Here is a 23122-nt window from a genome sequence, read left to right on the forward strand (position 1 = left end):
GTGGTCACTTCAAACTATTAGCACTCCCTGTGCTATTTATGGAACGCAGTGCAGAAGCTCCAAAAGGACCCTATGTCCACAGTGGAGCACAGATAATATTCCTTCTGCTCCTCTCTGCCTCCGCATCCAAAGTTGTTGGAATTACAGAGATGGTCCAATGGTCATCTCTACCACCAGGTCTATGCATCATATTATTAACCGCTTTATTATAACGCAAGTGTAGAAGAAAATGCTGTTTCTCTCAGTACAGTGGAGACAGAAATGGAGTTTTTCAGAACAAATGTTTATTTAAGAATTAAGGGCAAACAAAAACATTAAAGCATAGGAATACATCAACTGAATACAAGTTGTCTTGTTTGGTCTGAAATCTTGAAAAAGTTAATCTAACTACTTACCTGAGGTAGATTTAGGTTGGCACTGCTTCAAGGGAACCTCCGTCCATCCCAGAAGTTACCTTCTAGTTTTGGTTAACAGGCTCCCAAGTGGTCCTCTCCAACCTCAGGTTATGCTATATGAATAATACCAATACCTTTTTCTCCCATAGTTAAAAGCCCTCAGCCTTGTTGCATACCCCCAAAGTTCTCGTTTGAGGGATGGTCCATCATTAATTTACTTAAAAACTAGAGACAACTACCAGTAAGATTAGTTGAAAGAAGGGTCAAGTCATTGCCCTGTTAATGATACTGACTTGGACCCCTTCTCCATGCTCTCACTAATGACTAACAAGTAGCCATAAGGACTACTTTTCATCACCACCATGCCTCACACCCAATACTATTTTAAGTATATTACAAATGTCAAACATATACTAGTAATAGGCATGACTTTCACTAAAGAGAAAAAAATATATCCTGTGTGTCTTATCATACTGGGCAACTTTTCAAGGTACAAGAGCTATTTCTAAAAATTATGAAAACATGTCAGATCAAATAAACTTCCAAGATATTTTTCTAAAAGAAAAATACCCTAGAATCAGATTCCTTCTTATCACTATGAGCTATATTCACTGGCCCTAATATTATCACGATCATCAACCAGTTATTAGGATCAAAGCTTAGAGCCATACACAAGGTAGCAGTGTAGCAGTTCGCCAACTCCATGAATCCAAATGGCAACACTTTCTGAAGTTCAGGGATCTGCTAGGACAAATCAAACCAAAATCAGAGGATGTGGACTAGCAACAAAGTATCTATTCACTAGTCTACAAAGTCCCAAATACTACAGGAATCTGAAATATTCGTATTAAATGTCTTTTAATCTGAGGGAAGAAAAAAACTGAGATGTGACCATTGACATCTCTGGATTAATTATAGTATTTTTAGGGATCACTAAAGACAATCCTAATTATATTTTAAGCTGGAAACAAGTGCTTATCTTTAGGCCTCTGATGAATCTGCCAACTACTTTTCCCTTTTAGCATTTAGAATTCTGCATTCCACGCCAAATATATACCTTATAATGTGGTGATTGCAATCCTTTCCCTGGGATTAAAAGGTATTTTCTCTTTCCTTGGCAGAACTGAAATAAATGAAAGACGTATCATTATGGGTCTTGTTTGCTATGAACAGCAGGATAATGGAGTGAAAAGAACACTAGGTTTGGAGTTAGGATACTCAAAATCAAAGAAGCCTTATTCTTATATTAGTAATGCATCATTATGTGTTTTTACTCTATGCCTACACAGATTTATAAACTTTTCTTTCAGTCTTTCTCTAGCCATTTTACTAGGAGCTGACTGTGGGTATCTATTGCTGAAAGAGATAAGTCACAAAAATACGTATACTAAAAACATCATAACCATTATATGAAATTTGTACTTTGAGTCAAAAAGAAATGAATTTCTAAACTTGAAATTTCAAATACCATAATAATTTGAAAGCTATTTTAGGGGAAATAACTTTTCAGAGTATGCCTCAACTGACACTAAGTAAAAAGCGGAGTATGCTGTCTCTTTGTAAGATTGGTCCTGCAAAGAGAAAACTACTAGGAGAGTTGGGATCTGGGATCTTAGTTTTGATCTAGGATAGCTCCTCCCTAGCTTCTTAGTTCATTTCGCTGTCAGCAAAAAAAAAAAAAAGGAAAAAAAAAAAAAAAGAAAAAAAAGACTGCCATGTTACTATCAACACTCTAGTCCCATCCTAGACAAGCATTAAAATACCAACCAAGGCAAAGTCAATATACTCCTTTCCCCCAACAGTAACACATGCCACACCTTCTATCATAAGGTTGCAGTCCTTTCCTTTATTGGATTTCTGAATTTTTTAAAAAGTAAAAGTAAAGCAATCATTAAGTGGTTCAGATAAAAGAAAAGTATCTTTACCTGAGTTACCCATCAGGTCTGCTCTGACCTGCCCTAGCTCCTTCCAGAACAAGCTTCTGGGCATCTAAAAAACTATTTTTCATACTGATTTCATGTAACGTCATCTCTACCATGAGTGAACTTAACTATGAAAACAGTTTTTCTCATACATATTATATGTACACAGATTCTCACCCACAATTAAATCTCTCACTGCAGAACAGAGGTTTCTGGGGCCCGATAAGACAGGAGATTCTACAAAAGGTTTTCTCAGACTCAAGGTATTTATGGGTTTTTTTCACTTATGTGAGTTCCCTGATGTACCACAAGAGCTGATCACTGACAAGCACTCTTCATTCAGACATTTGTAGTCTTTACTCAGATTGGGATTTTTGGGGGTGCAAACCCAAGTAAGGCTCTCCAATGAATGCTTTTGCCATACTCAAGACAAATATACAATTTTTCACCAGTATGGCTTCTCTGATGGGCAAAAAAGTCAGAGTTTTGTTAGAAGCTTTTTCACACTTGCTGGGACTTCTCCCCAGGGAGGGTTTTCTGAGGGCCAATGAGATGTTCATACTGTCTGCAGCACAACTGACACTGAAGGCATTTTAAAAATTGTTCTCCGGTGTGAATTCTCTTACGATGAAGAGGGCTGAGCACTGCTGGAAAGCTCTCTCACACTCAGTGCATTTGTAAGGTTTCCCACTTGTATGAATCCTCTTGCGATCAAATTTGAGCTCAGACGGAAAGTTTTCAAACACTCTGGTCATTTGCAGATTTCTCATTGGAGTTGATGGATAAGGTGTTATGTTAGGGCAGCTCTCTGGGCAAAAAATTTCTCATACTTCCAATTGCAGGCTCTCTGGTCCCCACTGAATTCTGAGCTCTGAGCAAAGTCTGAGATTTGCCTAGGGGGTCTTCCTCTTAATCAGTCTCTGATACATAAATAATTTTTAATATTGTTATTACAGCTTCTCGCCTGGTCAAGACAACTCTGAGGCTTCTGATGCACGGGGAGGGCTAAGCTCAAGACCTCTGTCACTCACATTACAGATAAACGGTTTTTCACCAATGTGTACTGTCTGATGTTGAAGAAGGGCTGAGCTCTGGTGGAAGCTTTTATCACATACAGTGTATTTATAGTGTAGCTCCTCTGTCTGAGTTCTCATTTTCTGCTGGGCAACAAAGTCCATACCTAAGAGGAAGCCATTCTCACACGCAGACCACTGATGTGGTTTCTCTTCCATGTGAATTCTCTGATGTACAATAAGATCGGAGCTACAGTTAAAACTTTTCTCATATTCAAGGCATTTAAAAGTGTGTGTGTGAGTTGCCTGGTGCCTAATTAGGTTGGCACTCCGAGTAAAACTTCTCATACATTCCAGGCATTTATACGGCTTCTCACCTGTGTGGACTCTCTGGTGCACGATAAGGTCTGATTTCTGGCCAAAGCATTTTTCACAGGCACCACACTTATAGGGCTTCTCCCCAGTATGAACTCTTTTATGTACGATGAAGGCTGAACGGTGTCGGTAACTTTTCTCACATTTATTACATTTGTAGGGCCTTTCCCCAGTGTGAGTTCTCTGGTGGCTAATAAGATCTGATTTCCCACTAAAAGCTTTTTCACACTCCAGACACTTAAATGGTTTCTCACCTGTGTGAGTTCTTCGGTGCCTTATGAGGTTTGTACTTCTACTGAAGCATTTATCACACTCACTACATAGATACGGTTTCTCGCCGGTATGGCTTCGCTGGTGGACAAGCAGATCAGAACTCTGACCAAAATTCTTGCCACAAATGTCACATGTATAGAATTTTTTACCTGCATGTGTTCTCTGATGTCCTGAAAGCGCTAAGTGGTGCCAAAAGCTCTTCTCACATTTGCTACATTTATAAGGTTTCTCGTAATTGTGGATCCTCTGGTGTGAAGTAAGATCTGAGCTTTGGACAAAGGTTTTCTCACACATATCACATTTATAAGGTTTCTCTCCAGTACAGGTTCTCTCACACATAATAAGAGCTAAGTTTTCACAGAAGTTTTGCTTGCATTCAAGGCACTGGTATAGATGATCATCTATTTGAGTAATCTCACACACATGAATAAAAATCTTTTTACCCTTCCGAGGGCATACATTATATATTTTCCTTTTTTGAGTTCTCTGATTACATCTCTCTTCTGAAGTGAACATTTTCTATGGCTCTCTCCTAGGGAGTTTTCCACTGGTCTTCTTGACCCATCATTGCCCTCGCAGTCATTTTCTTGATAAGAACTTGGAAGAGACATGTGTTTCAGTCATTAGCCTCTACATGTTTCCAGCATCATATACATTAATTCCTTACTTGATATTTCCAACCCTGTGAGACAAAGTAGAAATATTATTTATATTCCTACAACTAAGAAAAGAATTCTCAAAATTAAAATTACTGCAGATGAGACAAATTCTGCATCAGAGTCCCTAAGTCTTCTAGGTTATACATGGCTTGAAATCAGTTATTTACTTTTACTCTTTGCTAATATAAAACTGATCAGCAGTATATACGGGAAAGTACAAATAAAAATTCTTCCTTCCATGAACCTGGGTGATTTCAAAACAAGAGCTCTTCTCCTTTCCTTGCTTCAGCTGAGAAATCAAGACAGGACTAATAATTATTATGCCTCCTCATGAAGAAAGTAAATCAAAAGGGACTGTGAATGACTATCTCTGGAGTCCCTTTTGCTGAAAGTTTGGAAGAGGTAGTTAACGACCACTAGAATTCCCAGTGCCCAGACAAAAAACTAAGGTTTCGATGACTCTTTCTTCTTAGTGGTGGTATTAGGGAAGTTTCTTAACCACCATGTGCCTCATTTCCTCATCTGTAAAATGGATTAATAACAGAAACTACTTTACACGGTTCCGTGGAATATTAAATCACTATGAATCTCCTGGCAAGCCTTCTGTGTTGGCTCTTACCATCACTATTATTATGACAAAGGGGCTTAAGATTCTGCTTTGATATGATCATATAAGCATGTAACTTGCTCAAAAAGAAAAATCTTGACTGATTACAGATAAAAGCCTGGGCTTGGAACACAGATTTTATAATGGGCTTTTCTTTACATGGTGAAAAGCTGTAAAAAAGTTTTCTTCCTTCTCATTCTGTGATTTAGAGGGATGTACACATACAAAAATACCTAAAGAATCAAGTATCTTTAAAAAAGTTGGGTTGATTCAAGAGAGTTCAGAGGGACTAATGTGTCAATGCACTTAACTACCAATAATAGACTAAAGAACAGAAACAAAAGGAAAAAGAAAGCCATTTTCCTTATCCTTCACACTTAACTCTTCAGTGATCTTTTCATGTTTGACCCTCTCCCTCATACATTCAGACCCTCCCATTTATCACCTTAACACTATAACCTGATAATTCTGCTTCCTATTTTACTACAAAAATGGAAGCAAGTAAGCAAAACAACACATACACAAAAACCAAAATCCCTTCCACGTGCTCCCACCACATCAACCAACTCTTCTAAGTGTGGTCATGTACTGTAGCTTTCCTTCAGCTGCCGAAGATGACAAACTACCCTTGCTCAGTTTAAGGATAGCCTTTCCATCTGAATACTTCCTTTGTTCATAAAAACTTCACTCTAGCAATTCTACCCACCCTCTCTTGCATTATCAATTTATTCTCTCCTATTGGACCATTCCAATATTATTTCTCTTCTAAAAAACAAAAGCATAATCAACAAGAAAATCTCTCAACTGCCTCACACCCAGGCTGTTGTCCCATTTCTCTCTTCCTCTCCACAGTAAAACTCTTCAAAATAAATAAACCTGTTCATTGTCTCCAATTTTTGTCTTCCAAGGTTTCTGGAACATACTCCAATCAAACATTCAATCCTCACTACTCCACAAAACTGCTCCTCTTAGAAACCTACAAGCTCTTAAGAAATCTGACTCCTAGTAACTACTTTGACTCATTTCTCTGCTCTTCCTCTGCTTATTTATTGCACTCCAGTCGCCCTGAGTCTTTGCTGTTGTTCAGAGAAGCCAGACTCACCCCCATTTCAGAGTCTTTATGCTTGCTATCTCTTCCTGGCTGAAGGGTTCTTCCTCCAGGAGTCTTCAAGGCTCTCTCTTTCACCTCATTCACATCTTTGCTCAATTGTCACATTCTCAGTGAGGTCATTTCCAACCACTCTATTCTAAACTATACCACACCTCCATCCCAGCTGACTCACAAACAACACTCCTTTTCTATTTTGTTTTTCTCCATAGAATGTAAGCCCCTAAGAGACAAGGATTTTTGGCTCATTTAATTCACTACTGTTTCCAACACTTAGAATGGTGCCTGGCACAGTAGGTACTCAAACCTAGCAGAGGAGTTCTTACTTGGCATCCACAGACTGCTAGGTAATTTATGAAACCTTTGAAATTGACTGCAAAATGTTCAGTGTATGTGCATTTTTCTGGGGAGAAGGTACACAGTTCTTTCGATTATCAAAAAGATCCAGTATCTAAGAAACTAGATATTAGATTGGAGCCTATCTGTAAAGGAAACAATATTAAAGCTCACTGAATACAGCATATTCATAAATGTAATGGACCAGAACACAAATGAACACTTGCCCGCAGAGAAAACAGGAATTCAAAAGGATCTAAAAGACATGGTACTAACATAGTTACCTCTGGGTAATGAGATGACAGATAACATTCTGTTTCATCAATTTGTTAACTGCAGTTTTCCAATTTCCATTCAGCAATCAGTATGCTTTCCTTGCAAAAGGCACAGAGACTGCTACTTTTACGGTAATAAGTAAAAACTATTTATAAATATAAAAAGATAATTTCAAATGTCAACTCAGAACTGTTCTAAAATTTAGTTTTAGGGGATAGGAGAAAGAACTAAATGAGGTGGGAGTAGGCAGTTTCTTCAGAATCAAAACACGGATTGACAAGAAATGTAGTATTGTGACCACAGAGGGACATAATGGGAGAAAAATGCACTGCAAGGCTAACAAGAATAGGGAAGTCAAGACTGAAGCAGACAAGCTAAACAAAACAGAAATGCTTATGCTGAATACAGTGATTATAAATCCTACATTTCAAATATTCAATATCTCCATGATCTATGAACTGTCCTAGAAATTACTGTTGGTCCAAATTACATCTTTCAGGTAACTTTCACAGTATCACAGAAGAATTCCTTAGACTATAAGACCAGAGTACACTCTGTCACTGTCACAATCTCAATCTTCAAAGCCTAAAGTATCACAAGCATTACTCCTATTTCCTTTTATTACGTTGAGTTCACAGAGCTAAATGCCACGTATCTGTTCTTGCCTTTAGTCAAAGGAAGTGAGCAAAGGACTTATACCAGGGCTGGATTCCAGATCTATTCCACCTATCACCTGCCTCATCTCAGTTTATGGCAAATCCGTCCTTTACTTCCTCAGGCTAAAACCTTGGAGTTATCCTGCACTCTTACATCAACAGATTTGTTGGCACCATTTCAAAACACATCCAGAATCCAACCACTTCTCACCAGCTTTTGTTGTTACCATTCCAGTCCAAACCATTCATTTCTTACTTTCACAATAGCCCAAGAGGCCAACTTGAGCAGCCCAGCTAACCTGTCACTGCTTCTCCGACACCCTTTTATATTATTCTTCTCTTTGCATATTCTAATCCAGCCACAATGGCTTCCTAGCTGTCCCAGACATACTCCCCGAAGGGCCTTTGCCCTTTCTTTCTTCTGCCTATAGCTTTCTTCCTCCAGGTGTGTGCATGAATTTCCCCTAATCCCTTCAAAGAATATTTTTTCAGATGTCACTTCTGAGGAAGGCCTATCCTAATCACCCTGTTTAAAGTTATAAATAGTCTTCATGGCTCAGCATTCACTACTCCCCTTGTCTGCTTTACTTTTCTTCATGGCATTTAACACCTCCTAACATACTGTATAATTCACTTTATTTAGTTTACTGTCTATTGCTAAAATATGGCAAGGATGTTTGTTTTGTTTGATGATCTTTCCCTACCATATAAAGTAATGCCAGGTACAAAGTTGGTGCTTAATAAGCATCTGCTGAGTGCACGAATGAATTCTCATTGAAATTCTACTTGTCTCCTTGTCTGATAAAAGGACTGAATGCCACAAAGAATGGGAACTACTCTGATGAGATGGAGGCTGGGAAATAGAAGGGACACGTCAAGGCTGAAGTAACTGTAGCTTACCTAGAATCCAGATGGAAGAAAATGTACATTGTTGATCCTGAGATTTTGACTTCTCAAGGAAGATAGCATTCTGTAAAACACAAAGACAAGAAAGGGATAAGAAGCCACAAATGAGAGAGTTTAGCACTAGATCATTTATACTCAAAGGACTTAACAATGAGTAAACTACAGTTAAAAAGAACAGATGGGTTTTCTTATCTAATCCCTTAAATTCAATTCTGTAGAGTCTTAAATCATCCCATACGACTCTTTGGAGAAAAGGACAATACAGAATCTACAACCCATCTGCATCATCTATAGCTTCCTTCGCAACTGTATCAACGTTGAAGGAAAGGACTCCTAACACTAAATCTCGGTGGTATTTTGAAAACACTAAGGAATTATCTTTCCCACAGGAACTCAGGCTGTCCTGATCCAAAGTATAATATAGACTACAAAGTATTTTTGAAATAACAAAATTACCACCTCTGGAACCCACATAATCATCACAATTTTGGTTATTCAAAATTTATAACACCCTGTTGATTTATATCTCAACCACAAACAACCCAGGAGGTGGTCAATTAGGGGCACAAAAAGAAGCTGTTGGTCCACATTTAACCAATGATATCTTTCTCTAGAAATTTTCACCTGCCTTATCCTGAGGTTAATGGGACTTTCAGTTCCCTCAACAACCTTCCTGTTACTAAGGATCAAAAGCAAACATGGAACTACTTGGACTCAGATAACACATGGGGATATACAGTTGAGGCTCTCTATGGCACTTAGCTCATAGCTGCCAGTATTAAAATGACATTTTAGGATTCTAGTTCCAGGTAAGATGGAGTAAACACGTGTCACGAATTAAGTTATCCCAATGAATCCAACTATAAAGTCTGGACAGAATGTACAGCCCAGTTATTTGACAACTCTGCAAAGTCCATAGCATGCAGGTCAGGAAAGACCAGAATTTAAAATGCCATTCAACCAGCAGGGATTTTACTTTTTTTTTTTTTCCTTTTGGTCCTCATCAGTATCCTGGGGCCTGAACTCAATATAGCCCTAAACACAGAAGTGAGGGAAGTTGTAAGATATAATTGTCAAGTGAGACTTTTCAGAAAACCTATAAGCTTTCATATCATTTATTTATTTGTTTGTTTTGAAGTTCCAGGGTACCTGTGCAGGCTGTGCAGGTATGTTACGTAAGTAAACGTGTGCCTATGTAAATGTGTGCTGCACCTATCAGCCCATCACCTAGTTATCAAGCCCAGCATGCACTGGCTATTTTTCCTGATGTTCTCCCTCCCTTCCATCCTGCTACAGTCCCAGTGTGTGTTGTTCCCCTCCTTGTGTCTATGTGTTCATATTGTTCAGCTCCCTCTTATAAATGAGAACATGCAGTGTTTGCACACCAATTATTTAAAATTGGCTGGCCATGGAAGTCAATGGACAGAAAACTGACTTAAATATAAAAAAAGGAAAAAAAAGAAAATATCTCTGGAGGAAATATAAAGAACGTGATAATAAAACAAAGCCAGAGGAGATAATGGTGGCTACAGAAATCCAAATCTCTCAACACATGCTTTAAAAACATTAAGAATAACAACACAGAATGGGAAAAAATTTTTGCATTCTACCCATCTGACAAAGGGCTAATAACCAGAATCTACAAAGAACTTAAACGAATTTGCAATAAAAAAAACCAACCTCATCAAAAAGTGGACAAAGGATATGAACAGATACTTTTCAAAAGAAGACATTTATGCAGCCAACAAACATATGAAAAAAAGTTCATCATCACTAGTCATCAGAAAAATGCAAATCAAAACCACATTGAGGTATCATCTCACACCAGTAAGAATGGTGATCATAATCAGGAGACATCAGATGCTGGAGAGGATGTAGAGAAAGAGGAACACTTTTACACGGTGGGAGTGTAAAGGTGGGAGTGTAAATAAGTTCAACCATTGTGGAAGACAGTGTGGTGATTCCTCAAGGATCTAGAAACAGAAATATAATTTGACCCAGCAATCCTATCATTGGGTATATACCCAAAGGATTATAAAACATTCTATCATAAAGACATATGCACACGAATGTTTATTGCAGAATTGTTTATAATAGCAAAGTCTTGGAACCAACCCAAATGCCCATCGACAATAGGCTGGATAAGGAAAATATGGCACATATATACCATGGAATACTACACAGCCATAAAAAGGATGAATTCATGTCCTTTGCAGGGATATGAATGAAGCTGGAAACCATCATTCTCAGCAGAGTGACGCAGGAACAGAAAACCAAACACTGCATGTTCTCACTCATAAGTGGGTGTTGAACAATGACAACACATGGACACAGGGAGGGGAACGTCACACAGTGGGGCCTGTAGGGGGTTAGGTGAGCTAGGGGAGGGCTAGCAGAGGGTGGGAGGATTGTAGAGGGATAACGTTAGGAGAAATACCTAATGTAAATGATGGGGGGGATGGATACAGCAAACCACCAAGGCACATGTGTACCTATGTAACAAACCTGCACGTTCGGCGCACGCACTCCAAAACTTAAATTAAAAAAAAAAAAAAAAAAGAATTAAGAAGAACAAATGTACTATACAAAGCCTACACTGTCACCAAATCCCATATAGCTATCTCTCACATTCTAGCCATAAGCTATCAATGAAAGCAAGGACAATCTGAGAACATTGGGTAAAGAGAAGAGAGCTAGCAGTGGGCAAGATTGACCTAAATAAAATTCATCGTCAGAAAGAAAAACCCACCCTAAGTACAAAAAACTTTATCACGGATATGTATGTATATATATAAAAAAACCATTTAGGGTTCAGTACTATCTGCAGCTTTAGGTATACACTGGGAATCTTGGAACATATCCCCCATGAATAAGGTGGGATTACTATATTGTATTAATGGCAGGTGGGAGTTAAAGGATACTATTAAACTAAAAAATGATCTGAAGCTACAATGGCCTTTTAGAAAAGAAAACAATTTAAAACTCTTAAAAACCAGGTAATTAAAGGTTAAACATAGAAATTTATTTTTTTCTCTAAAAGCATTAAAAAAGATCTAGGTACAGCTAGGCGTAGTGGCTCATGCCTGTAATCCCAGCACTTTGGGAGGTGGAAGAGGGCAGCTCATCTGGGGTCAGGAGTCTGAGACTAGCCTGACCAACAAGGAGATACCCAATCTCTACTAAAAATACAGAATTAGCAGGGGGTGATGGTGCATGCCTGTATTCCCAGCTACTCTGGAGGCTGAGGCAGGAGAATTGCTTGAACCTGGGAGGTGGAGGTTATGGTAAGCCAAGATGGTGCCACTGCACCCCAGCCTGGGCAACAAGAGCAAAACTCCATCTCAAAAAATAAAATAAATAAATCTAAGTACAAAAGTAGCTAATAAAACAAAAATCAAACATTGAAAAAAGACAGTTGTGAAAAGAGCTGTGAAAAATCTATCATGTAGGAAAAAAATGTAACAAAATACAATTATAACAAATAATATGACATTGTTAAAACCAAATATCAACTGTATCAATATATGTAAACATATATTGATTTTAACCTCATTTATATAAATATATTATATAATTTAATATATACATTACATAATTTAAATTGTACTATATAAATATAAATGAGGTTAACACACCTATTAAAATAAAGAGATTTTCACTTTGGCTTACAGGCAAGACCTAACTATATGCTTAATACAGGAGATACCTAAAGCAAAATGATTCAGACAGACCAAAAATAAGGAGGAGGGAAAAGGAATACTAGGCAAACAGAAACAATAAAAGTAGGGCTTTTGATCCTGCTATCAGGCAAAGCAGAGTTCAAGCCAAAAGCATTAAATGTAATAATACTTTCAAAGCTACACTAAAGTCATGGTTTTCTATGCATCACGCTACAAAGCAGGCACATTTACAAAGCAAAAACAGAGATATAGATACAAAGAAACAGAGATGAAAATATTAATAATAGGAAAGCTTAACATACCACTCTCAATAAAAGACAAACTGTACCAAGAATAAGTAATGATGCAAAAGGCCTAAATAACCTAATTAATAAGTAAATCTTATTAATATATATTAAACCTTAGCCCTGATAAGTACACATTCTTTTCAAGCACACAGCATCATTTCCAAAAATATGTGATATATTACATCATAAAGAAATCATCATTAATTCTCATTAAGAAACTTTCCAAGAAACAATCTGCAGCAAAACTAGAAATTTATTAAAATATCAAATAACAAAATGTGCTTTCAAATGGGGGAAAATAAACTATTAACTCTTCAGTAAAAGGGGCAATAAAAAATTTAACAAAATTTCTAAGTATTAATAACTGAAAACATTATATATTACAAGCTATGAGATGCATTTAAAGCAGTGATTTAAAAAGTGTTTATGCTTTTATTTATTTAATGTATAAAAATAGAAGAATTAAAATTAACAAATTAAATTCTTAGATCAAAGGCTAAGAAAAAAATAAATTTCAATTGAGCCCAGAAGTTCAAGAACAGCCTGGGCAACATAATGAGACCCCGTTTCTATTTTAATACATACATACATACACACATGCATACACACATACATAAATAGGTATGTTAGCTCATGCCTATAATCCCAGTGCTTTGGGAGGCCAAGGCAGTAGGATCGCTTGAGCCCAGGAGTTCCAAGACCAGCCTGGGCAACATAGCAAGATACTGTCTCTATTTTCTTTTTAATGGAAAAAGATCAAAATAACTAATAACAAAAATAGATAAAAGGAGAAATCAATGAACTAGAGAACACAAAAATAGTAAATCTAATGATAAATCAAAATCATACTTATTTTGTAAAACTTCAAGAAACAGATAAACCACTAGGTAATGAAGAAAAGAAGAGAGAAAGCACACATTTACAAAATAAGACATGACAAGAAAGAATAACCACCAAAAAGAAAACACACGCATACATGAGAACCACTTTGCAAATCTCTATATAATATAAAAATGATTAACTACAAAATAAGTGTTTCTTTTTTTTTTTTTTAAATAGAGACAGGGTTTCACCATGTTGGCCAGGCTGGTCTTGAACTCCTGACCTCAGGTGATCCATCTGCCTCAGCCTCTCAAAGTGCTGGGATTACAAGTGTTTCGTTATGAAACACAATTTATTATAGTTGACTCCACTAAAAATATAAAGTTTTAAAACACCAATTTGCAGAGAAAAAACAGAAGTTATAAAGGAATCATTCCATAAAAGCACTAGGCCCAGATTGTTTCACAAAAGAATTCTACAAACCTACACAGACCAAATAAATAAGACTGCTTCATAAATGTTTCCGAGCACTGAAAACAAGGAACAACTTCCTAATTGTTTTTGTGAAACAAGAATAGCACTGATAACTAAAACTGATGAAGAGAGTCTGAAAAAATTTTAAAGTCCACTATCAGTGTTTTTTTTTTTTTTTAAGAGGCCGGGTCTTGCTCCGATGCCTGGGTTGGCACAATCACAGCCCACTGTAGCCTCAAGCTCCTAGGCTCAAGCAAGTCTCCTCGCTCAGCTTCCTGAATAGCTGGAACTACAGGTGCACACCACTATGCCTGGCTAATTTTTTTTTTATTAATGTGAGAAATACTAACAAAAATCAGTACCACATTAAGAAAATAATATACCATGACCATGTGGAAGTTATCTAAAGAATGCAAAACTGGTTCAAAATTAGACTATCTTTCAATATGAGGAACTCCATGTAAATATAGTACCCCATATGAACAGACCTATGTAGAAAAATAATATAATTATCTCCACAGATGATGAAATAAGTCGCAGCAGAAATCAACATCTATTCTGGATAAAAACATTCAAGAAAGTAGGAATTAATAGACATACATTCCTTCATCCAGTACCTTAAGTTAGAAAAACTACAATAATTTTTACTAAGATCAGGAACAAGGCAGGATGGCCAATACTACTTCTCTTTTCAATCACTGACCTGGAAGTATTAATCAATGCAATTAGAAAAATCAATTAGAGGTGTGAAAAAAGTAAAACTATCTCTATGTGGAGGTGATTTAATAGCATAATTAGAAAATCCTAGAAAGAACCAATGCTAAAACTAATTCAAATGATAAAGGAATTCAGTATGGTAGCAGGATATAAAATTCACACACAGACACCATGAGTTGTTTTTTTTTTCTGATTTTTAAAAAATGTATTTATTTTACTTTAGGTGCATACTATATCTGGCATTTCTCCCCATGTTATCCCTCCCCACCTTCCCCTCCCTCCCCACCCTCCCCACCCCTCGCTGTCTCTCCCCTACTCCCGACAACTTCCCCCAGTGTGTGATGTTCCTCTCTCTGAGTCCATGTGTTCTTGCTGTTCAACAACCACCTATGAGACACCATCAGTTTTTTTAACACACATAAATAATAATTGGAACACACAATGATTGAGAACAACCTTTGTATAATAGTGGCAATACAAAACTACTTAGAAATAAGCAAAAAATAGCCATGCCAAATAAAGCATAGGAAAACCTTCTCCTTCCTGAGAGACCCCAAAATAGACTTGAATAAATGGAAGGACATCCTTTTTCTTGGATAGAACAATTCAACATCATGAAGATGTTCCCTCCTAGGATATATAAACTTACTGCAATCTCAATAAAAGTAACAAGCTTCTTTATTAAACTACACTGAGGAGTAGCAAACTGTGGCCCACAGGACAATTCTGGGCTGCTACCTGTTTTTGTTTTTTAAATAAAAGTTTACTGAAGTAGGATTATACTTATTCATTAACATATTGAAAGGCAAAATTGAGTAGATTAAGTAGAGACCAGATGGCCTCCGAAGTGTAAATAAAATAGATACTTTTTGGCCCTTTACAGAAAAATCTCCAATGCCTGAGCTACAGTTGCTACTCAAGTTCACTTTGAAAAAACCAACAAACAAGGACAGCCAGGAAGCAATGAAAAGACAGAAAGGTAACTAAACCCATGACATTAAAATAAACTCTAAAAATTCTAAAATGAAAACAACAGAGTTCTGAAACACAATTAGATAAAGGGACAAATAGAACAGAAAATCCAGAAACAGACACAAGCACACATAGACAGTACACAGTAAAGATGACACCCCAACTCACCAGGGCAAAAAGGGACTTCTTAATAAATAACGGTAAAAATCAAGGTAGCCACATGAAAATGGGTACAATTTCATCTATACCTCACACCACACACCAATATAAACTCCCAATTGATTAGGGATCTAACTGTATACACGGAAACTGTAAGACACTACAAGAAAACTAAAGTGAATTCTACTTTAATCTTAGGGTACCAAAGATTTTCTATCTGTAAGATTGATCACTTGACTAAAAATAAAAGCATTATATATATGTGTGTGTGTATATGTATACATATATATATATATATAAGAATATATATATAAAAGAAATGAACAAAGTCAACTGTCAATGGGCAAACTGAGAGAAAATATCTGTAACAATATTTGAGATATGGGGCCAATATACCTAATATATAAAGATCTCTTAAAAATTGAGGGAAAACAACAAAAATCTGATAGAAAAATAAGCAAAAGATAATTCTCACACAAAAAAAGATATAAAAATGTCCCTTAAACATATGAAAAGTTGTTCAATCTCATAATTAGAGAAATGCGAATTAAAATACATGATATTAGGAATACAGAGTAACTTCGTCAAGCTGATACTACAAGAAAACCACTGCTAACATCATACTTAATTGTGAAAACTTAGAAGCTTTCAGCAAAGATCTGAGACAAGGTAAAGATGGTCTCTGTCACCACTGCTTCTCGATATCATACTGGAATAAATAATGCTATAACACAAGAAAAAGAAAAGGTATACAGATTAGGAAGGAAGAAATACAACTGTCTTTGTAAGTGACATGACCACATACGTAAAAATCTGAAAAACAACAAAAAACTCCTGGAACTACGATTGATTACAATTAAGGTTGCACAACACAGGGTTAATATACAAATCAATTATTTTTCTTGGTATCAGCAATGAAAGAGTGAAATTTGAAATTAAAAACACAATACCATTTACATTAGCACTCTAAAACGAATGAAACACCTCAAGTATAAATCTAACCAAATATGTTTATAATTTATATAAGGAAAACTAAAAACCTCTGATAAAAGAAATAAAAAAGGGAACTAACAGAAGGATAGTATACATCCATGGATAAGAAGATTCAATACTATCAAGTCAATTCTTCCCAACTTGTACTACAGATTCAACACAATCCCAGTAACTAATCTTGTGAATACTGACATATTGATACAAAGTTTATACGAAGAGGTGAAAGACCTAGATTAGCTATCATAATGCTGAAGCAAAGAACAAAGTTGGAGGACTGACATTACCTAACCTCAACACTTACTATACTACTTGAAGCTCCAAGACTACAGCTATAGTAATCACAAAAGCATGGTGAAAGAACAGACAAATAGGTAAATCAAACAGAATAGAGTCCAAAAATATACCCATATAAATACGGTCAGCTGATCTTTGGCAAAGGAACAAAGGCAACGGATACAATGCAGAAAAGATAAGTCTTTTCAACATATGGTGACGTAACTACACATTCACATGCAAAAAAAAAAAAAAAAGAAAGAAAAAGAAAGTCCTGTCATTCACATCAACATAAATGAACTTGGAGGACATTATGTTAAGTGAAATAAGATAGACACAGAAAGATGAATACCACATAATCTCACTTACATATGGGGTATAAAACAGTCTAACTCAGAAACAGATGGTAAAACGGTGGTTACCAGAGGCTGAGGAGTAGTGGGGTTGGGAAAATATTGGTCCAAGGATACGAAATTTCAGTTAAACAGGAGGAATAAGTCCTAGAGTTCTACTCTAACAGGTAAGTTCTAGAGTTCTACATTATGGTGATTATAGCTAATAAAAATACAATGCATATTTGAAAATCACTGAGAATAGAATTTAAGTATGTTCTCACCACACACACAAAAAAATGGTACGTGAGGTAATACATGTTAAATGGCTTGATTTAGCCATTCTACAATGTATACATATATCAAGACCATATATCTACACCATAAATACAAACATATTTCACTTCTCAATTAAAAAAAAATTTACAAACCCCAAATCGACTAGATACTAGTATAAAACACAAAACTATAAAACTCCTAGAAGATAACATAGCAGGAAATCTAGATGACCTTGGGTATAGCAATGACTTTTTATTTTTTATTTATTTTTGGGGGATGGGGTCTTGCTCTGTTACCTAGGCTGGAGTGCAGTGGTGTGATCTCAACTCACTGCAACCTCTGCCTCCCAGGATCAAGTGATCCTCCCACCTCAGCCTTCTGAGTAGCTGGGATCACAGGCACGTGCCACTACTTCAGGCTAATTTTTTGTATTTTTGGTAGAGATGAGGGTTTTACCATGTTGCTCAGTCTAGTATTGAACTTCTGATCTGCCTACCTTGGCCTCCCAAAGTGCTGGGATTACAGGCGTTAGCCACCACTCCTGGCCTGACAATGACTTTTTAGATATAACATCAAAGGCATGATCCATGGAGGAAAATTGGTAAGTTGGACTTCATTAAAATAAAAAATGTCTGCTCTATGAAAGAAACTGCCTAAAGAATGAGAAGGCAAGCCACAGACTGGGTGAAAATATTTACAGAAGACTCATCTGATAAATAACATCTGTTATTCCAAACATTAAAAAATCTCCCAAATACACAAAAATACACATATACCCTTAAAAGTCAACAAGAAAACAAACCAGTTTAAAAAACTGGCAAGTCATGAAAGACATGATCACCAAAGATATACAAATGGCAAATAAACATATGAAAAGATGTCCAACAACATGTCACTAGGAAAATGCAAATTAAAACAATGAGGTATTACTACATATTCATTAGATTACACAAAATCCAAACACTGACAACATCAAATACTGGTGGGGATGTGGAGCAATAGCAACTCTCATTCACTGCTGGTGGGAATGCAAAATGGTGCAGCCACTTTGGAAGAGTCTGGTAGTTTCTTGTAAAATTAAACATACTCTTACCATACAATCCAGCAATCACATTCGTTGGTATTTACCCAAATGAGCTGAAAACTCATGTCCACACAAAAACCTATACACAAATGTTTATAGCAGCTTTATCCATAATTGCCCAAACTTGGAAGCAACAAAGAAGTCTTTCAATTGGTGAATGGATAATAAACTGTGGTACATCCAGATAGAGTATTATTCAGCACTAAAAAGAAATGAGCTACTATGGCATGAAAACAAATGAAGAAACTTTAAATTTACGTATTGCAAAGTGAAAGAGGCCAACCTAAAAAAGGTGCATACTCTATGATTCCAGCTATGTGACATTCTGAAAAGGCAAAACTATGAAATCAGTAAAAAAGAAAAATGGTTGTCATGAATTATTGAGTAGGGAGGAATGAGCAGACAAAGCACAGAGGATTTTTAGGGCAATACTACCATAAGAGTATCATACCAACTGTCTATATGATACTATTATGTCAGATACCCCACAGAATGTACAACATAGAGTGAAACCTAATGTAGCCTATGGAGTTTGGTGATAATCATGTGTCAACTTAAGTTCATTAACTGTAAGAAATGTATTGCTCTGTTGAAGATATTAACAGTGGATGATGCTGTGTGTGCTGTGTGTGTGGTATGTGCATGTGCTACGGTAAAGGGAGCGGTAGAGAATATATGGGTACTTTCTGTATTTTTTGCTCAATTTTGTTATGAACCTAAAAGTTCTCTAAAAAATAAAGTCTATAAAAAAATGAAATACTTTTTTAAATGTACATGAAATACCAGTTCTCGCCAATTAAATCGCCACACATGAAAATGTATGACAATTCATTTTACTGTCAACACTGTAAAGAAACAAACACACTCACATGTTGCTGGAGGGAATGCAAATTGATAGTCTCCTCTGGAGGGGAATGTGGTGATATGTAACAAAACTAATACACATTTACTTTTGATCCAGCAATCCCATTTCTAGAAATGGACTCTGAAGATTCACTTCCAATAACATGAAAATATACAAGCATAAGATTACTCATTGTAGTAATGTTTGTAAGGGGAAAATATTTAAAGTAACGTAAATATCTGTATATAAGAAAGTGGTGAATAAACTATAGTACATCAACATATAATGGAGCACTATCCAACTGTAAAAGAGAATGAGGAAAATCTTTATCAACTGATGTGGAATGATTTCCAGGATAAATTATAAATTTTAAAAAGCAAAGTGTAAAAAACTATGTTGCATTTTGTGTAAGAAAGTCAAAATAAAAAGTTATATGTATTTCTCCACTTGTCCAAACAAACAAGAAACCAATGAGACTGGTTATCATTACAAGGCAGATAAAAATTGACAGCACAGAAAAACAGAATTGGGTGGAGGAGAAAGAGTAACATTTCTCTAAGAATATGTTTTTGAATATACAGACACACATATTTTCACTTTTAGAATTAAGTTACATTTACATATTCAATAAAAGAATGAATGAACTAAATAGACAAGATGGAGGAGAAAAGCATGAAAACAAATGAATCTGTGTTTCAAATAAACAACTACCCAGAAAAGGAAAAAAATACCTCTTTAACATAATACTGGGACTATGTATATTCAACTGTGTATGTATATTTGATTCAAGTCTCTGCCTGAAGATTACTTCCTCAAAAAGAAGCATACCCTGACTACGTTATCTAAAACAGCCTGTGTTGCTTTATCCCATTTTATTTCTCTCCATAGTCCTTATCACCATTCAACTTTGTGATACGCATTTATATACATTTTATATTTGTTCATTTGTTTGTCTTTTTACTAAAATATAACTTCTATTAGGGTTAGGACTTAGTCTTTTGTTTACTATAATATCCCTAGTACCTGCAGTACATTTGTGGAATAAATGAAAAGCATGAACAAATATCAGAACAAACAGGCCTGACCATCATCCTTGGACCCCCAGTAGCGATACAACAGACTAGACCACTAGCCCTAGGTGGTTCCTCTGGCAAACCCAAATACATTTTTCAAGTGTTAGCTCCAAGGTACCCTCCTCTAGAATGCTTCTCTTGCCCCATCCTAGGAAGAGATTAGTACACTTTGCTGCTAGGGTAGAAATGAAAGGAATAAGCTGGAACACAACAAAAGTCCAAGCAAACAGGCTAATTCATACAACTTGAGAGTTCATAGTTATCCTTATAGTTAAAGGGTTTATGGGATCAAGAGACAGTAAAGCATTATTTAAAATTAGATAGTGTTTATAGGCCTTAGGCTTGGAAATTTCTCATTTATTTTCATTGATTGCATGGATTATCTCATTTGGTCCTCCCAAGGACCCTATAAAATAGCTTTATTAATACATATATTTGGATCTTACAGGTAGAAAACCTGATGCTTACTGCAGTTAGATAATCACCCAACAACTTACAAATAGTTAGTAGCACAGCCAGTATTTAAATATCTCTCTTCTGACTCCAGAGCCTGCCTAAGCATTAGACATACCACCTCTTTGTGCTACAAATCAAGAAGCAATTACTGCAAGCCTAACATGAATATGCATGCATGTTGAAAAGGAGTAGAAAATAACCTTAAATTGGTAGGATACGGTCCAGTTTTATCACTCTGCTGTCTTAGAAGCTAAGAAAGGGCCATTCTCTTCTTTTCCATATATCTTCTCCCACACTTTCCTGTCTTTCAGCCTGCCCCACCCCATGCCCCATCCACATTTATACAGAAACACAGAGCCTGTACGCCACTTACCATAACAAGAAAGACTCAAGACCATCTTCCTTTTGGTTTCAAAAGGTCCCTAGTCCAGAACTATTCACAACAGTCAGTTCTACCATCTCCTAGAGGAAAAATCAGAAATACAGACAATGACCTTGTGAAATTTATAATTCATAATTTTTCCAGAGCTGGCCTAGAAAACTGATCCCATTTCCTCTCCATTCTAGTGAGCATCCTTCAACCAACCATAGCTTACTTCTTCCCATCTTTGCTTACGTTGTTTCTCCTGCAGGAAGTACCTACCGCTGGTAGCCATCAGTTCCGACTAGTTCTAGACAAAATGTCAAGAATCTTTCTGAATAATTACTAACTGTAACTTCACAACAAAGCCTTAAGCCTCGTTTCCCTTGTTTGTTTTTTCTCCTTCTGCGAATTGTTTTTGTTGGTATTATCTCATCTTCTAAGGTCAAAGACACATTGTAGTAATAGATATAATAATAGAAAACTGGTGCCCGTCAAACCCCAAAGTGAATGTGATAAATGTACTTAATATAAAATTATATGTAATTCCGTTTTCCAAAAAGAAATGCTTATAGAAAGATTAAACAAACCAGATACTTCTGCAAATAGACTCAACTGCAACATAACTAATTTCTGCACTGAAGATGGAGAGAAAAACCCATTCAACGTCCTTTTTTTTCCTCGATATATATGAAAGATATCTATGGCTTTGAAAAGTGCCTTGCAGTGTTCACTATTATTACTTCTAGGAACTACCGTACTAACGTTCTCTTCCTTCAACTTTTCACTGACCATCATTCAGTCCTCCGTCCGCCGTCAGGTGGGAACCAGACCATGCTTCGTGTCCAGGAACAGGGGCTGCTCCCACTCGACTGCGGCCCAGGGTCTGGGGTCCCGCCGCGCCCCCATCCCACCCCTGGGCCCCGCAGGCCGCGCTTACCCAGGCAGCCGCCGGCGCCGCCCCTAGGCCTGGGGACAGCACTTCCGGTTAGTCTCCGGACACTCGGATCTGGGCTTCCTGGCGGCCGCAGACTCCGCGGTGGTGGATCTAAGGGCCAGGCTTCGGAAAGGAAAGAAAAGCGAACCCGGGACGCACGAGAGCTAGGAGCAACTCCCGTCGTGCGTCTGGACGAGAGCAGTTGGGCCCGGCCGCCCACTGAGCGCTTTAAGGGCAGACAAGGCGCCTACGCAAACCCTTTCAAGCGGGCTGGGAAGAGGCCGGCGCAGCCCCACCCCCGCAGGTCACGTGATCACCCCTCTCCGGCCACTAGGGCGTTCCAGCCCCGGCCCCTGGGCCAATAGGAGCCGAGTCTTCGGAAAGGGGCGGGGCCCGGGGCGCCTGCGCTGTGCGGGCCCTCCGCGCGGTGGTGGGAGGGGGACTTGCTGGCGCAGTGGAAGGCAGCGTGTGGGGAGAGGCCGCCGTTACCAGCTTGTCTAGGAATAAACGGCACCAACAGCGTTGCGGTTTATGTTACAGTTTCCCCAAGGCTGTTAACCGAGGACTCAAACCAGGAGTAGAGTCACAAAGATTGGATGCCGCCTACCTTGAAAGAAGCACCTGGAAAGATCTGGAAGAGAGAGGATTCTGAAGCACAGTGGCGGTGCTGTCACCCACGAAGATGTGGCCAGCGAGATGGAAGAAATGCTTTTGCAAGTGGTGGCCTTGTGTGATTGGAGAAAACAGCAGCGAGAGAAAGTACTGTGGGAGGTTTCCCAGTTCTTGCATCAGTTTCTGATTTGGAATCAGCTAAGAGTAAATCACCTAGTGTTGGGCTGGAGTGCAGTGGCCC

At 37.4% G+C, this 23122-nt stretch overlaps 1 protein-coding gene across 4 annotated transcripts; it reads right to left on the minus strand.

Annotated features, from left to right (window-relative positions):
- Positions 1–262: 262 nt before the first annotated feature.
- On the minus strand, positions 263–22581 carry ZNF322 (zinc finger protein 322). Of its 4 annotated transcripts, XR_004266245.1 has the most exons (6): positions 22273–22581; positions 21345–21433; positions 8521–8590; positions 2495–4660; positions 1453–1518; positions 263–508 (listed from the first exon to the last, which is right to left on the minus strand). XR_004266245.1 is itself a non-coding variant. In XM_032271834.1 (4 exons), the coding sequence occupies exon 4, from the start codon at positions 4492–4494 to the stop codon at positions 3286–3288; it is 1209 nt and encodes a 402-aa protein (XP_032127725.1). In that variant the 5' UTR covers positions 4495–4660; positions 8521–8590; positions 21345–21433; positions 22273–22581; the 3' UTR covers positions 263–3285. The 4 variants fall into 4 exon arrangements, 1 of the variants encoding a protein (XP_032127725.1); XR_004266243.1 differs by having other exon boundaries at positions 263–1518; XR_004266244.1 differs by having other exon boundaries at positions 1453–4660.
- Positions 22582–23122: the final 541 nt, after the last annotated feature.

The sequence above is a fragment of the Sapajus apella genome, unplaced genomic scaffold (genome assembly GCF_009761245.1).
Source record: "Sapajus apella isolate SASKATOON/1434 unplaced genomic scaffold, GSC_monkey_1.0 scaffold251, whole genome shotgun sequence".
Classification (NCBI taxonomy): domain Eukaryota; kingdom Metazoa; phylum Chordata; class Mammalia; order Primates; family Cebidae; genus Sapajus; species Sapajus apella.

Excerpts from the sequence above, each read along its gene's own strand:
- ZNF322 (XM_032271834.1), bottom strand. The coding sequence starts at position 4,494 with ATGTTCACTTCAGAAGAGAGATGTAATCAGAGAACTCAAAAAAGGAAA.